Source organism: Zootoca vivipara, chromosome 6 (genome assembly GCF_963506605.1).
Source record: "Zootoca vivipara chromosome 6, rZooViv1.1, whole genome shotgun sequence".
NCBI classification, from domain to species: domain Eukaryota; kingdom Metazoa; phylum Chordata; class Lepidosauria; order Squamata; family Lacertidae; genus Zootoca; species Zootoca vivipara.
Genome location: NC_083281.1, coordinates 83,954,311 through 83,970,562, shown reverse-complemented (window position 1 = coordinate 83,970,562; position 16,252 = coordinate 83,954,311). Strand labels below are relative to the sequence as shown.

The 16,252-nt window shown below is 43.6% G+C and overlaps 1 protein-coding gene across 9 annotated transcripts in view; it reads right to left on the bottom strand.

Moving 5' to 3' along the window:
* The window catches only part of KIF1B (kinesin family member 1B), a 137,545-nt gene extending 125,440 nt beyond the window's left edge, over window positions 1-12,105 (bottom strand). For 6 of the 9 annotated variants that reach the window (XM_035118327.2, XM_035118325.2, XM_035118328.2 and 3 more), the window contains exons 1-2: window positions 11,849-12,104; window positions 1,015-1,183 (exon numbers count right to left, since the gene is read on the bottom strand). In XM_035118327.2, the coding sequence (XP_034974218.2) occupies window positions 1,015-1,120 (106 nt within the window). In that variant the 5' untranslated portion in view covers window positions 1,121-1,183; window positions 11,849-12,104. Of the gene's footprint in view, window positions 1-1,014; window positions 1,184-11,848 lie in introns of all 9 variants that reach the window. The other 3 variants (XM_035118322.2, XM_035118324.2, XM_035118323.2) reach the window with 1 other exon arrangement.
* Window positions 12,106-16,252: the final 4,147 nt, after the last annotated feature.

The following is a 16,252-nucleotide window of genomic DNA, read 5'->3' as shown; positions in this document are numbered from 1 at the left end:
TGTCTGGTTGCTAAGCAATACTTCAGTTTTCCCTCCCTCTTGGTTACCTGTCTTACTGAGAGCAGAATTACCCCGTAAATTGCAAACTGGATGGTCCCTGTTGTTCCACTCATTCTGGATGCCACAAAAATGGAGCTACAGACTAAAAGGCATTTAAGCTTCCTCTCAAGCAAACACACATGCATAATGGACAACCATTCTGCCATTTCCAAAGAAAAACTCATACAGAAATGATCATGCAATGTTGCCAAAGAGAAGGAAGTCTCCAAATCACGTTTCTGCTTTTGACTTATCCACAGTGTCAGGGGGACTCCCTACAGGGAGCCTCCCCCCCATCATCCTGAGCAGCACTTCGCCGAGCGACAGCACTAGCAGCGGGTCAGGGGGAAGCGGGATGGAGGAGGGAAGGCTCAGTGAGGCATCAGAGCCCTGGCACTGCTCTGGAGACGAGACGGCGGAGGGAGGGCTCAGTGAGGCATCAGAGCCCCTGCACCACTCTGACCAACAAGTGGAGGTGGGACGGCTCAGGGAGGCATCAGAGCCCAGGCACTGCCCCAGCCAGCAAGGGGAAGAAGGGGCACTGCTCCTTCTAGCGCCCGAATTGAGGCATGCGCCCAAACGCAGGGCTAGAAAGAGGCGTTTCAGGGTCCCCAGGCTATTATGCTGGCCCCAAAGCAGACGGGCGCCATTGCCAGATTCTGAGAGTGACTAGGAGGTCATGTTTCCCGCTATCTCTGCACTGTAAAACCTTTAAAGACAGAACGGACTGGAGTCTTTACTCGAGAGTAGCCACAACAACTCCCTGACACACAGCAAGAGAAAGAGTATTAATAAGCAAAAATGAATTTAAGCAAATTGTAACGCCTTTTGAAAAAATTATCACCAGGCTTATACAAAAAGAAAGGATTTCCTTAAATGAACCATTTGTGAATGACATAAGCTAGACAGTAACCAATTTACTGAGAATCTCATCAAGGAAAAGCCACTCCATTTGAAGATTTGCACCAAACTTACTGGTTGAGTTGCCTTGCATTTGTATGATGCATTTGGAATCTTTGCCGGTCTCTCGGGAATTAAAGGGTCTGACCCGGACAGCCACCTTGACTGAAGCGCCTGACATTTTGCAGGTCTCTTGTGTGTACTCCAGAAATTATGAGCAAAGGACTTCCACAGCTTTTCTCTCCTGGAGAGAGAGAGAGAGAGAGAGAGAGAGAGAGAGAGAGAGAGAGAGAGAGAGATTCAGTTATTTGAAAATACATTCCAGAAATCTTTATGGTTGCTAGGAGAATACGGTAGCTTAGCTCATTAGATACCCTACAGACAAATTTCACATTTTTTGGCTTCATGGAGGCCGAGCGTAACCAGGATTACCCTCCTTCTTGCTAGCCACTGTCAAGGAATAGCTTTCAGGAGAAATGATTGTTTCCAGCCCCTCCCTCAAGGAGAAAACATGGAGCCTGCAAACTGACATCACTCCTGACTCAGAGGGATTAAAAGGACAGCCGTTCTTTGTGCTGTTTGTTCATTTTATCGGTACATGTGGAAAGCTTAAAGAACCCTACACAACCCCAGGGATTTCCTCCATTCACAGAGTATATAAAAATTAAAATACATGCTGAGGTGGCTTTGCCTTAGAAGTCAGCCTAAAAACAGCTCCCTCCCTCCTTGATTCTGTAGAAAAGAGGGAGGGAAGCAGATTTCTGTTTGAAACATTTCTATCCTCGCAGCTGCTGGCTAACAAAGCAAATAGCCCAAATCACCAAGTTCCAGGAGCAAATAGCCATAGCGAAAAATGCAGTTTAGCTGGGAGAGAGAGTACATTGTGGGCAAATTATTGTGTTTCCGCAGATAGGCTTGAGAACAACTAATCCTGAATCAGCTAAGGGGGAGACTGGAGATATCATTTAGCATCCTCTCCTTTTATTAACTTGTTCTATTTGCTGACGTGGATGTCCTTTTCTGGTCTATGTTGTTATTCCTTGTTTGAAAAAATAAATAATTTGAGGTTCGTTTAACACAGGATACACCAAAAGGACATCCAACAGAAGGCTATTCATAGTTATTTAGACAAAAAAATCTAACATTTTTAGGCAATATACACAAAAAATTATACACAGAGATACCCACAATACCTAGTTTTCACAATGGCACCATATTATAAAGACTGTAGAGTATGGTAAACCTTATTATTATGAATTAAACATTCAATTCCTTTGAGAAAACATTCTATAGCTCTTCATTTTGAGATGCTATCTTCAGTTCAGCCTACATTGACAAAAGATATACTAGACTCTCTTAAGTAAAGACTGTGATCAGAGAAAGGAGGCAGTTGAGGATATTGTTCACGTTGTTTTGAAGCGCCTAAAGTAAGATTCTCCGGGAGAGAGATTTGCTTTAGGGCAGGGAGATTTGCTTTTTTTCTTGTCAAAGGCTACATTCCCTTAAGAATAATAAGCCACTGTTTGTATTAAACCATAGCTTACTTGTGAACATTTCTCTCCTTTAACATGGTGAGTCATCATGTGGCTTCTCGCCTCCCATGTAGCACCAACGTGACTCAAACAAGCCATAGAATGACTTTTCATGTCATCCAAACCTGGATCATGGTTTGTTTCTTTCAAACAAACCATGAACATTAAGTCATACACAAACCAAAGTTTGTTCTCAGTTTATTTCTGGCTTACCATTCATGGTGAATTTGAAACAAACAAACAAATTTATCCTAAAACAGACATTTCTGCATACAAATCTGCCTAATATAAATATTTTTGTAAAGCAAAATTCATTTCCTAACAGAATGCATTTTTACATGTTACTTTCATATACACTTTACCCTAGTCTATGCATTCTTATACACACTACTTGCCTGGAGAATACATGGGAAAATGCAAAAAAATGCAAATCCTGAAGGATGGCTGCTTTTCAGTTCACATATTGTTTTAGAAAGTGCAAACTAGGTAAGGTAAAGGTAAAGGGACCCCTGACCATTAGGTCCAGTCATGACCGACTGGGGTTGCGGCGCCCATCTCGCATTATTGGCCGAGGGAGCCGGCATACAGCTTCCAGGTCATGTGACCAGCATGACAAAGCCACTTCTGGCGAACCAGAGCAGCACACGGAAACGTAGTTTACCTTCCCGCTGTAGCGGTACCTATTTATCTACTTGCACTTTGACGTGCTTTTGAACTGCTAGGTTGGCAGAAGCAGGGACCGAGCAACGGGAGCTCACCCTGTCGCGGGGGTTTGCTTTTAAAGATGAAATGAATCCTTACTGCACCCCCATATTTTTTCACACTATGGCCCCTTTTCAGAATGGTGAAGACAGGTTGCACGGTGAAATAAAGGAATTGGATGTGTCATCTTATTAGTCAGGTATTTGGCCACTGTTGAGTAGTATAGCTAACTGGACAACTATTATATCTCACAGTAGCTACACATTTCGGGGACAGGTCATTTTCCCCACCCGCCAAATAAAATGAGTATGGGCTGCTAGCTAACTCACAATTCCTCATGCCACATCAAAACAAGGAAGTTACATGTTAGCTTGTAGGTGTGTCTACAAAAATCTGTAAGTTACAAACCAAGAGATGAAGACAGCAGAGATGCATGAATGTTAATACTGCAATACAGTACAACCTTTGCAGTCTACAGTCTTTCATTACCATCAATTCAGCTGTCTTGGAACAGAACTAAAAGCACTTTGGATTAATGGTCAAAAACTTCTGGTAATATCATAGAAGGTACATTAAGTACTTTGGAATCCTCAACTTAAGTGGCCTTCTGTAGCTCCTTACACCACAAAGATACAGCCTTCTTCATCCTTGAGCAGGGATTGCACACTGATGACTAAAACTGCTCTTTCCAATAATAAATCTCATGTCTATCATAATACCTTGGGTCACACTGGTAATTTTGCTAAAGAATCAGAGGATAGCACAGCCCCCAACAAAATGAGAAAATCCAGCATTTACTCATTCAAAGCTACTTCATTATGAGATTCCTCACTGCAGATGTTGTTGGACTCCAACTCCCACTAGCCCCACCCAGCATGACCATGGTCAGGGATGATGGGAATTGGAGTCCAGCAACATCTGGAAAGCGACGGATCTCACCCCTCTGGTTTACTGTTCACCACTGTTACCAAGCTGGTCTGTTCTTCAAACTAGGATATAATTCAGTGGATTCATACCACCCAAACAACTTCATGGAGGAGAGGACTACTGAAGGCTACTAGCCATAATGGTTGTCCTCTGCCTCCAAAGTTAGAGGCACTAATGCTTCTGAATAGCAGTTGTTGGAAATCACAGGAGGAGAGAATGTTTGAATCTTGCTTGAATCCTGTGTGCATACATCCCACTGGCATCTGGTTCTAGGTTGCAGTCACCACACAGAATGTCTAGGTGAGCTTTTTGCAATGGGATTTGTTGTTGTTGTTGTTAATAATAAGAATCATTTCATTATTATACCGCTTGATATTTTAAAGAAAACAAAATCTCAAAATGGTTTACAACACATTGAAACATCAAATAAAACAATCCAGAATAACATAAATTCAAGCTTCAAGGAAAACAAGTCAGATCTTTTTCTAAGTGACGTTTTGTTTTCCTCATATTAATTTATATAGCTTCAGAAAGACTCTAGGAAGTCAGTGTGGAGTAGTGGTTAGAGTGTCAGACCAGGACCTGGGAGGCCAGGATTCAAATCCCCACTCAGTCATGAAGCTCACTTAGGCCAGTCACAGCCTGTTAATCCCTATGACCTGTGATGTTAACTGAGAAAGGGCTGAACCATATACTCCTTGCAGAAGAAAAGGTGGGATATAAATGCAATAAATAAGCTGTTCTGCTTACCTCGGGCATGGCCAAACTTGGCCCTCCAGCTGTTTTGGGACTACAACTCCCATCATCCCTAGCTAACAGGACCAGTGGTCAGGGATGATGGGAACTGTACTCCTAAAATGGCTGGAGGGCCAAGTTTGGCGATGCCTGGCTTACCTGCTTAAGAAAGTCAGAAGGGCCAACCAGATGGAGATGTAAGTCGCCAACCTGCCATCCAGAGATCTCCACATGGTCACAATTGGACCTGCACCAGTCTCAAAATGTGCCAGGCGCCTGGCTAATTTCTAACACTGGCCATTGGCCTGATCTGCCAGACTCTTATTTTGCTCTTATGCACATTTGTAGCAGACTTCAAATGTGTTAGAAAAAAATAGGGTCTTTTGCTTCATTGACTTTTTTTCTGCTTTACTCCATCACATGATTCAGGTATTGTGTTCCTTCTCTCTTGAACAGGCACCATCACTTTAGAATGCAAAATCTCAGAACAGAGAACATGCAAAGATGCAAAACAGTCAGTGTTTTGTGTTTGTTGGGTGTATTTGTTTTTAAAGAGACAGGCCAATTTATTGAGAGGTCAAACGTGAGATTGAGGGCACACTTGCCCAATTTAATCCTCTCTCTAACTTCAATATGCAAAATGTGTAGCCTGACTAAATAAGCATGCCGGGAAACAACATTTCAATACACCATTCTTCTGAACAAGCCTTCTTTAGTAAGCTCACACACTGCCATCTGAAGTCCTGCTTTAATGCCTGTGCAGATGACGAAACCACTGAAAATGGAATAGGCTGCTGAACAGAGTGTTCCAGAGTCTTGTTAGAAGGGGAAAAAAGATTTTTTAAAGGAACTAGACTAATAGCCACTAAACAAAAAACAGTAATTCTGACTATTTAGGCCTGTCCATCTGAGAGACACAACTCTACATTCTCTCTCAGAAAACAATTCTAGGCACCAAAGTAAGAAAAGTTGGCAGCTGCAGGATGGGAAGGCCACCTATAATCTACTTCTCCTTTACATCTGCAGGTGTGGCATTACCATTGTCGTGCCTCGGTAATGAATTGGATGCGAGCCAACAAACTGAAGCTGAATCCAGTGGGCAGTACCCTAGACCAGATGAATGGTAGGTTGCCTGCTCTTGATAGGTTGCACTCCCTCTGAAGGAGCAGGAGCACAGCTTGGGGGTACAGTACTTCTGAATTTATTGGGATTTTCAGAAAAAAAGAAGTACATTAAGACATTACTAAAAAAGAAAAAAAACAGTACAGTACTTCTGGATCCTTTGTTGTCACTTGAGGCTCAGGTGGCCTCAGTGGCACAGGGTGCCTTCCATCAGCTTCTGCTGGTGGCCCAGCTGTGCCAATATCTGGACAGGGATAGCCTAACATCTGTCATCTATGCTCTGGTAACCTCTAAGTTACATTACTGCAACACATTTATACACAGGGCTGCCTCTAAAGATGATTCAGAAACTTCAGCTGGTGCAGAATCCGGTAGCCAGGTTGATCACTGGGACAAGACGATTTCAGTATATTACACCGATCTTGACCTGACTGCACTGGCTGCCAATTAGTTTCCGGGCCCAATTCAAAGTGTTGCTTTTGACCTATAAAGCCTTAAAGAGCTCAGGACAACAGTACCTCAAGGACCACCTATTCTCAGTATAAACCAACCTTGATGACCCTGAGATCATCAACTGAGACCCTTCTTCATCTGCCTCCTTCACAAGAGGTCCAGAGGGTGGCAACATAAGAATGGGCTTTTTCTCCAGTGGCTCCCCATTTGTAGAATGCTCTCCCCAGGGGGGCTTGTCTTCTACCTTCATTACATTACCAGGCAAAAACATTTCTCTATTACCAGTCTTTTGACTGATTAACCTTCCATGGCCTTTTAAATGTGTTTCTGGGAGGGGGGGTTATTGGTTTCTTTTGGTTTCATTATGTATTTTGTGTTCTTGTTTTGTATTTTTATGTTGTGGAACCCACCCACCCACCCCCCCACCCACCCCGTGATCTTCAAATGGTGGTACTGTATACTACTACTACTACTACTACTACTACTACCGGTACTATTTCCTACATCCCAGTTGTTAGGAGCATTTTCAGCAAAACACATTAATTATGCAACCTGAAAAGGTGCAATAATGAAGCTTGGGTGCTTTCATCTGTGTTTAAGTGATATATGGAACTAAAAAGGTTTCACACAAGTAAGGCGCAGCCTCCAGCCTCACAACACCTTGTAAAAGGTGTTAAGAGTTGTTTGCCTAAGGAAGCAGCTATCAAAGTAATCTCACAACTACAGTAGCAAACTACAGTTCAGAGGTTGAGCACCTGCTTTGTGTGAAAAAGTCCCAGATGCAATATCTGGAATTACCAGTTAAAAGGATGTCAAGAGGAGGTGACAGGAAAGACCTACCTCAGACACATCTACCAGAAAATGTAGCCAATACTAGGCTAGATTTACAAATAGACTGACTGGTGTAAAGTAGCTTCCTATGTTCCAGTTTATCAACTGAATCACAAAGGGTGCGCCACACTCCCCACCCCGAACAATAGGGTGAAACCACTTTGTGTCTGCTTCCCGATGCATGTAACTTTTTCTCTTTTTTTCTTTTTTTGATGGGGGAGAAGAATACATTATGAAATATATACTTCCCATCTCAGAAACTGACAGTGACATTCCATTCTGAACATGAGAGACCAGCAGAGGCTAAAACTTTTTTAAAAAATGACCGACTGGCCATTTGTCGTGATAGATACTACTGGTAGTCTAAGGATGGAAAACGTGGTGCCCTCCACAGTTTGTTGGAACTCCAACTCCCAACAGCCTTTGACCACTGGTCATGCTGGCTGGGGCTGATGCGAATTGCGAGCCAACATTTAGAGGATGACAGGTTCTTCATCCGTTTCATGTATGTTCCCAGTGGAGAGAAGTTTTTGTCCTCCCTCTCATATAAAACTAGAACTAAGGGTCACTCAGTGACCAGTAGTAGGTTCAGGACTAATATCTTAGGGCTTCTTAGGGATTCACTACTATTACATGTAATGATTAGCACCAGCTTAGATTATTGAGTGTGCCTGTGTGTAAGAACAGGGGAAACCTGCTAGATCAGACCAAAGGCCCATCTAGTCTAGCATTCTGTTCTCATAGATGCCAATGAGAAGCCCACAATTGGGACATGTACATAAAGGTACTCTTCCAATCGTGAACCCCAGCAACTGGCATTCAGAGGCATACCACCTCCAATAATGGAGGGAATATCACCATGACTAGTGGCTATTATTCTCCATAAGTCTGCTTTATCCCCTTTTAAAGCTGTCCAAGTTTGTGGTCATTTTAATGGTGACTGCATTTTAAACCATTTGACTTATTTTGCACCTCTCAGCTTAATACTCAGATCAAAATGTAACTACCTTTCAAAAATCCCAAGGGCCCCTAGCAGGCCAGGAATGCAAGAGTCCAAAAGCTTGTTCTAGCAGAGTTGGCAAAAACTTTACAGCTAGTTCAGCAAAACAATTAGCCATCACTTCTACTGGAGGACTAAACCTCTCAAAAAGGCTACTCAGGCCTGCTGGGTACCACACCTCTATCTTCATGCCCTCCACTTTTTCTGTTGCATCTTCCATCCTAGTCCCTGCCAGACAAATACCAAATCATTGGGTGGAATTAATTCCAGGAATATTATATTTTTGATTGGCTTCATGTGTTTTCTATGTTTCCTTAGCACACAGTACACACAACCATATAAATGCTTCACAAACCAGATGAATGAATTAATGGGAAGCCAAAGCTGGCCTTTAAAACTACGGTATTAAGGGCAATGCATGTTACCTTTTGAATTAAAATCTGGCCGCCTTTGACAAAAATCTCACCATGACTAAGATGACAACTGAAATCAGAGATTTATGTATGCAAAGTCAACTTAGAAGCATCCAGGACAGAGAGAATATGTGTGAATACTCAGAGAGAGTATGTGTAAATTTTTTACATTCTGTAACAGGTAAAGAGAAAGGCAGACACTTGGTCTCTATCATCTTAATACAGACTGGTTTTAAATTTAAATTTAAATGAAAGCAGCAGTACCAAGCATCTGAATGCTATCAAGTTAGGCATCAGTCACAAAACCACATTTTTTCCTTCTACAGCTATGGAAGCTGTATGACAGGGCCACTTAAATACCTTCCATCATCATCATCTATTTCTACAGTGTTGAATATCCACGTAGGACTTTATAATAAATAAAAATTCACAGCAGTTGCTGTGTGCAGGGTTACAGCCAGTAAGATGGAGACAAAAGGGAGAGGAGGATGGAAGGACTAGGGCAAAAGCTTTAAAATCTTTGCTCCATACAGAGAAACACCAAATTTCACAGTAATAAATATTACATAATATAAAACACAGAAAGAGATGTACAACATAAAAAGGCAACTCACAGAGTCCTACAACCCCACCCTCAAAAATTCAACTTTAACAGGTACAGACACAACTATGAAGATGCAAGCAGGCCATGACAATTAGCAGACAACTCCATGAAACCCGGTGAGCATTTGCACTAAAGCCATCTATTCCAAAACAGTATTTTTTGACCTGTCCCATCCCTGACTAAGCTCCTAGAGGACTGTTGGATCATCATCCCAATATGGCTGCCCCGTAATTGTGCTGTGCTGGATATAGCCGAAAGGGGGGTGGGGAAACGCATCAAAACAAAACGGCAGCTGTTTATGGCAGAGAAGAGGAAAAGCTGGGGGGAAAGGTAGGGAAAAGACAAACACAGAGGTTCCTGCATTTCCCAAACAAGTCACTGCTGTAGGAAATTGGGGTTGGGGTAGAGACAGAGAATAATATAGAATGGAGGAGAATTCTGCTTCAAACCCCGCCCTGCTTAAAAGATGAAGCTGCAACAGAGCTTCAGTGAAAAAGGATGCAAACATTAAAAACTGCACTCTTAAAATAAATATGAGGCTATGGGTCTCACTCAGGAGAGGTTTCTCTCAAAGCATTCACAGTGGGGAAACTGGAGGCAGAACTGATGGAGATGGGGGGCTGAGATTCAAAAGTATTTCTTTATTGAGGGACTTATTTACTGAGATTTGCAGAGATTCACAAAATATATCTGTGATAGAGCTAGGGAGCTATGAAGTATAAATGCTTTATTTTGAGGGGTGTCAGTGGCAGCCACCATCACAGCAACTTCCTATGATGGTTATGTTGTTGTAATCTTAGATGTCACTAGGGAAGTGGGGGAGGGGGATTGGAAAGAGGGAGATAAGAAAGAAAAAAGACAGATGATTCAAATTTGACTAGATTGAGAGGCATTCTCTGTGAATATTTAAAGACCAGACAATCAAGAGATCTCATACTATGTATGGTCCCAATATAAAAATGCCTCTAGGAGGAACTTGGAATTAGTAATAAGAAGGGGGGACTGTAAGGAATCTCCATTTGGAATTGACTGTGGGGGCGGGGAGAAAAACTGGAACTGGCAAAGGAAAATAAGTCAAGAGGGTGATGGGGTTGTTCCTAGTCTGTTCAAAGGAGAGGAGGGGGAGGAGAGTGAAAGGAAATTGCTGATTACAATAAATTTATACAAGAGACATGTTTATTTGTTTAGCTGACAGATATATCAGGGCTGGAAAATCACAGTCCTCTAACTGCTAGGAATTTAAAGAGGTTTTTAGTTTCTAGCTATGTCTGTATCCTGCAGTTCAGCACACAATCTTGTGAGTCAGTGATACACTTAGGCATATTTAATCCATACCTTGTATCTATACACAGCTATATGCATAAATTATGTGCTATTATCATACACACACCTCTGCCCCCATTCTCCCAATGACACATCTCATAGAGATTCCCACCCCCTAAATGCCTCAGCCAGCTAGAATCCAACAGTATCTTTGGAGTACAGGTATTTTGAATTTAAAGGTTAAAGAACAGCCTCCTCTTGCACTTACTGGGGTGCAAGCCATCAGTGGAGCTAACACCTACGGTACTTAAAAGAGGCATAAATGGAAGGTCATTTGTAACATATGCATGTATGTATGCATGTATTTATTCCAGACCCTAACATTCGGGGGGGGGCAGGAAAAAGATGGTTTAAAAGCCAAATACATAATCATACTTAATATTAAATTGTTATTACTACATCTCATATTGAGCCCATTACTGTATATTTTATTATGCCTCTAATGTTTGCAAGTGGCAGTATGAAAGGCAGTATGAAAATCATGATCATTATTATTAACAACTATCATTTCACTACCAATACTAATCATACTACGGCCACCATCCTCTTGGATAAGTCACTTGGGGCTATACGTTTGCAGGGGAGAAACAAACCCCCCCCAAAATATATGGATTAATATGGAAGGAGTGGGGTGTCATCACCTGGCCAACCCAAGGATCAACCTTATCCACCTTTGTGTACCCCATCCCTCCATCCACCTGGTCCCATCAATTGCGGGGGGGGGGGCTGAAAACAGTTGGAGGAAAGACAGGGAAAGAAGAAGGGGGAGAGAGAGTGGATAATTTGGGGTGGAGGGGGAAAGGAATAGCAAGCCTCTTCCTGCAAATGCAGATCCACCCACATTATCCCTTCCTGGGTGGCTTTTTCTGGGGGTGGGGGTGGCTGCCCACATAGGAAGCTGCTTTATACTTCTGAGTCAGGCTATTTGGCCCAACAGCTCAGTATTGCCCGCTCCGACTGGCAGCAACTCTCCCGGGGAGAGTGTTCAAAGACAGGCCAGCCCTACCTGGAGATGCTGCCAAGGGCTTTGGCCCTTTTGAGGCAGATGCTCCGACCGCGGAGCCACAGCCCCAATAGAGAATTTGGGGACAGGGCGGGGTAGGGAGAGGGAAGCTGGGATTGAAACCATATGGATGAAAGGGAAAGGGGGGGAGGGAAGCTTCAAGGATGAACCCCTCCCCCCACCAGCTCTTTTTCCTCCCTCCACCCTACACCCTCTCAGCCGCTCACGTGACCAACAATCGCCCGTCACCCCCACCCCTTTTACCTCAGTGCAGTCAAGGGCGGAGGCGACACCGGCGCCGCCGTCAAATCAGCAGCCTGGCGGGGAACAACGAGCGGCAACGAAGCCAGCGGGGTAGAGACCGCCCAGCCCCATCACGGAGCCCCAAGGCCGGGGAAAAGCGGCATCACAAAGAGGAGCGGCGGGGCGGGGAGAGGGGAGAAATAAAAGGGCGAGGATAACAGGAGGGACCGAACCGCCTGACAGGAGCGTCGCGACTACTCTGGCAAGAGAAGGGGCTGGAATCGATTCCCTCCACCCAGAGGGGAAGGCTCCGCCCCCGTAACCGCTCGACGCCCTCCAATCAGACGCGGGGAGATGTCGGCTTGCCGGGCGAATGCGGAGGCCGATAGGCGGCTTGAGCTGTCTGTCCTCAAGCCGAGGTGGGAGGGGTCTGAGGAAAGGATTCACCTGCCAATCTCGGGGTGCCTCTCGGCCAATCCAATTAAGGAAAGGCATCGCGAGGGTGGGACGGCAGCGGCGGAGGCAGCCAATTAGCGTTCGAAAAAGGAATTATTTCTCTATATCTCTCAGAGCTCTGTCCTAAGAATGCTCCTCAAGAGTCCTTTCGGCGACTGCGTAGGAATACGCGGGTGCTCCCTCTTGCGGAGGGAGAAAGTAAGCCGATGACGGAACCTTCCGCAGGGAGCTATAAAAAGGGAGGCGATGGCGTTCACTCATACAGTAGATGCTTGGCCTTTTTTTTACCTTAGTGGAGGGGAAATTCGGTGAAAGATTGTGCTTTTTATTGAGAGAGAGATAGAAGGGAGAGCTTTAAGACCGGAATCTACTGAGGAAGCCGAGTTTTATCAAAGGAATTCAGACGTTTTAGAAATATAAAGCCTGAGAGGGGCTCAGAAGAAGGGCGGAAGGAGCACTACCAGTTCACTAGTTACCCCTCCACACACACGTGTAAAAATTAACGTGTGAATGCAGGAACCGTGTTTGCTGTTATAGAGAGGGGTTGTACAGGACACTTGAGTTTCCTGTGGCTCCTGCCTCTCTAGTACACTTTGAACCAATCCCAGGTTTTCTACTGTGTAAATGTGTGAAGCAACCCTGGGAGACTAAGATTGGGGAGAAAAACTAAAACAGAGGTTGCAAAGAGGTCTAAAAAAATAAATGTATCACCCTTCTTTCCTCTAATACCCCTTCGAGCATACCTATTTACAAAACTTTGCAGCTGTTAACTGGAAGGAGGTGGTAACGGAGGATTTAAAATTCCAATAACTGAGTCAAGTAGAGGAGGATTTTAAATTAGTACTTAAAAAAAGATGTTTACCACACATTTTTGTTGGCTCAGTATGATCACACCAGTTTCATCCTCAGGACCACTCTGTAAGGTTGGTTAGCCTGAGAGAATGACTGGCCCAACTGGCTTTCAGATAAGCAGAAGCAAATGATGAGTATGCAATAAATATTATAAAGGGGCTGATATGTAAAATGTAAATTAGGAAGGGAAGAGCATGGAGGCGGCATGGCTGTGGCTAGTGGAGTGATCTACATAAGGCAGTGCCAAAAGGGGGGCAAGTGGCTCCCCAAAACAATTAGGTTGCTCACCACCCCATTGCTGAACTGTCATTAACATATACTTAGCCCTTTCTGTGTCCCCCCCCCCATTTCCCCCTCATAACACCATGGACATAGCCAGTCTTGTTGGGGAGGGGCAGGACTTTTGTTGGGAGTAGAACTGAACTATCTGTGACACAACTGGTCAGTTAAGTATTTTTTCATTTATTTACTTGATCTTGACGGGGGGGCTGCACCCCCTGCCCCTCTCTGGCTATGCCCATGCGTAGCACCACTCATGGTATTAATTGTCCTCCATAAGGTGCTGGGGATGTGAGTAATGGAAAGGAAGTAAGGCACTCAGGTGATTTGGGAGGGAAACAACCATTGCATGCTGAATGTCCTAGGTTAATATGACAATTAGTTAATAACTTCTGGGCTGTGGAACTAATCAGGCTTAATTTGACCTGTTTTGCCTATGCTTGATCCCATTTGTTGTTCCTTTCCAAGTGAAGTTTGCATTGGGTGCCAGGTTTAAACATTGGATCCTGATCAGATCCCCCTAAGTGGATCTGATGCCTGCCAAACAAGTTAAATGGTACCAAATGCAAAGTGTGCTTGCGAGGGAATAATTGGGAGCACACACTGGTTCCTCTGGCATCATTTGAATGGATGTTGAATGCAAGCCGCACTGCTTTTAGGTGGGGTTGAATCTACCTGAATTATTGGTAGGTGTTTGGTTCTGTCCACCAGTCAAATGTGGCCCATGGAGGGCTGACTACAGTTTAACTTGGCCCTCCAGTTGAAAGGGGTACCTCATCCTTGAGTTAAAAGGGTAAGACGGCATCAGATAGGCAGCAATGGTCCTTTCCTGATATGCAGGAGAAACAGGGTGCCTGTGCGCCTCTCCATATGTTGTTAGATTACAGCTTCCATCAGTTCCAACCAGTGGGGCTAAAGCTCTGAGATGATGGGAGTTGAAGTCCAGTAACATATGGAGGGCCATACATTCCCCATCCCAGGGCTGAATGAACCAATGACCTGACTCAGTGTAAGAGAGGGGGGAAATGAAATGGGAAGAAGATAAAATCTGAAGGGCACGGGAAAAAATAAATATTTTATTGGCTCACTGCATATTAAATTTACTTCAGGTTACAAGCACACCGCAGAACAGAGTGGTATTTTTTTAAAGTGTCCTTTAATATTTAAAATTGTGATGTACCAATAAAATAGTTTTGTGCACCCTCCAGATTTCCCCCATTATTTTGATTTCTCTTGACATGACATATGGCAGCTTAATATGGGTTGTCTCCAACTAAGTCCTACTCAGAGCAGACCCATTGAAATTAATATGAATTAGGGCTTGCCCACATTTCTGCTTGCTCCACTGCTTTCCTCCATATAAGCTTGATCTTTACCGCTGAATCAAAGCAAACATCAACTGGGTTTTCCGTTGATTGACAATTGCTCTGATTCAGTGGTAAAGAGTGCGGTTTCCCAGGGGAAGCAGCAGGGCAAACAGAAAACCACTCAGACCTGTCCCTAGAAAGCATAGGACAAGTGGAAAACTGCTTGGACCCATGTTTCTGTGGGATAACCAGCCTCATATAATCAATAATGCTTCAGTCTATTAATGCATAAAGGGGTTAAGACCATAGAGTAAGCTGTCCTGCCAAGTTTAGCTCACCTTGGGATTGGGTAATAAAGTTTTTGTTCTCCTTCAGCCTACCTGAGCTCAACATGTGAGGAGGTTTGAGCTGGTTGCTCCAAGCTCAGACCACATGGCTCTCACAAATCACTGTTGAGTTCCTATATAAATAATTTAGGAACTTTCACCACTTTGCAACTAAACTAAGTTTTACTGCCTGTGCAACCTTTATGACTGATGTATGGAAAAGCACACAAACATAACCCTTGATGAGTTTGTAAGTACTGTAAGCCATTATTTCATTTACTAAATGTGTGGTCTTTTCCTATGCTGGAGGGTTTTGGAACTCACAAGGTATAATAGCCTATATTTCTGCACTTTACTTTGCTGCATATTTTGTGATTTTAAATATCTGCTGGGGTTCTGTCACCAAAGAGTACTTGCTCCAAACCTGGATCCTGACATCCAATGAATTATTATTTTATACCTATTTTTTCTAGGTACAGGACTTCTTTGCGAGTGTGGATGGGCCCTTAGTAATATCAATTGATTTCAGTGGGTCTACTCTATATAGGAGACAACCCCATTTCTGCTACATGCTTCTTGCCTCTAGGACTACATACACAGTTACACACTATAAATTTAAAACACATGGCTGCCTGCCAAATAATAATCATAAACATGGGAACTGTAGTTTAAGGGGCAGCCACAGTTCCCAGGATTACAGTATTTGGGAGAGTGCTTTAAATGTATGGTGTGTGTGCAGCCTTGGTAAGCAACTAGGGGGCCATCTGGTTTGATTTAGTGTTCCTGTGGGCCCTGTTTGTTCATCTCTGTAGCAAATCACATGCCTTTTGAGGCATGTGGGGTCATGGGAGAGAGTAGACTGCTTGCTAGTTCATCTTAGCTGCCCTCCTGCCTCTTACAATTAGTCTCATCTTGAAATCCTTGTCCCTCTAACAATCAGATGTATCCTGGAGGCAGCTCTCTTTATCTCGTGTAACATGACATGTCAGGTGTTGTAACTATATAGTAGCTTGAAGGGAGGAAACAAAAGTATGTAACCAACAGAGAGATCAACCCCACTGAACAACATCTAGCATTTGATAGCTGAGTGTTAAGCAAGGATACAGTAATTTCAGTTTTTTTAGTACCTAGTGTTTTGTATCTTTTTTTTCCTCCTATTAGTTTTTCAGGTGTTTCTGCCTGCCTCTAAATTATTGGGATTAAGA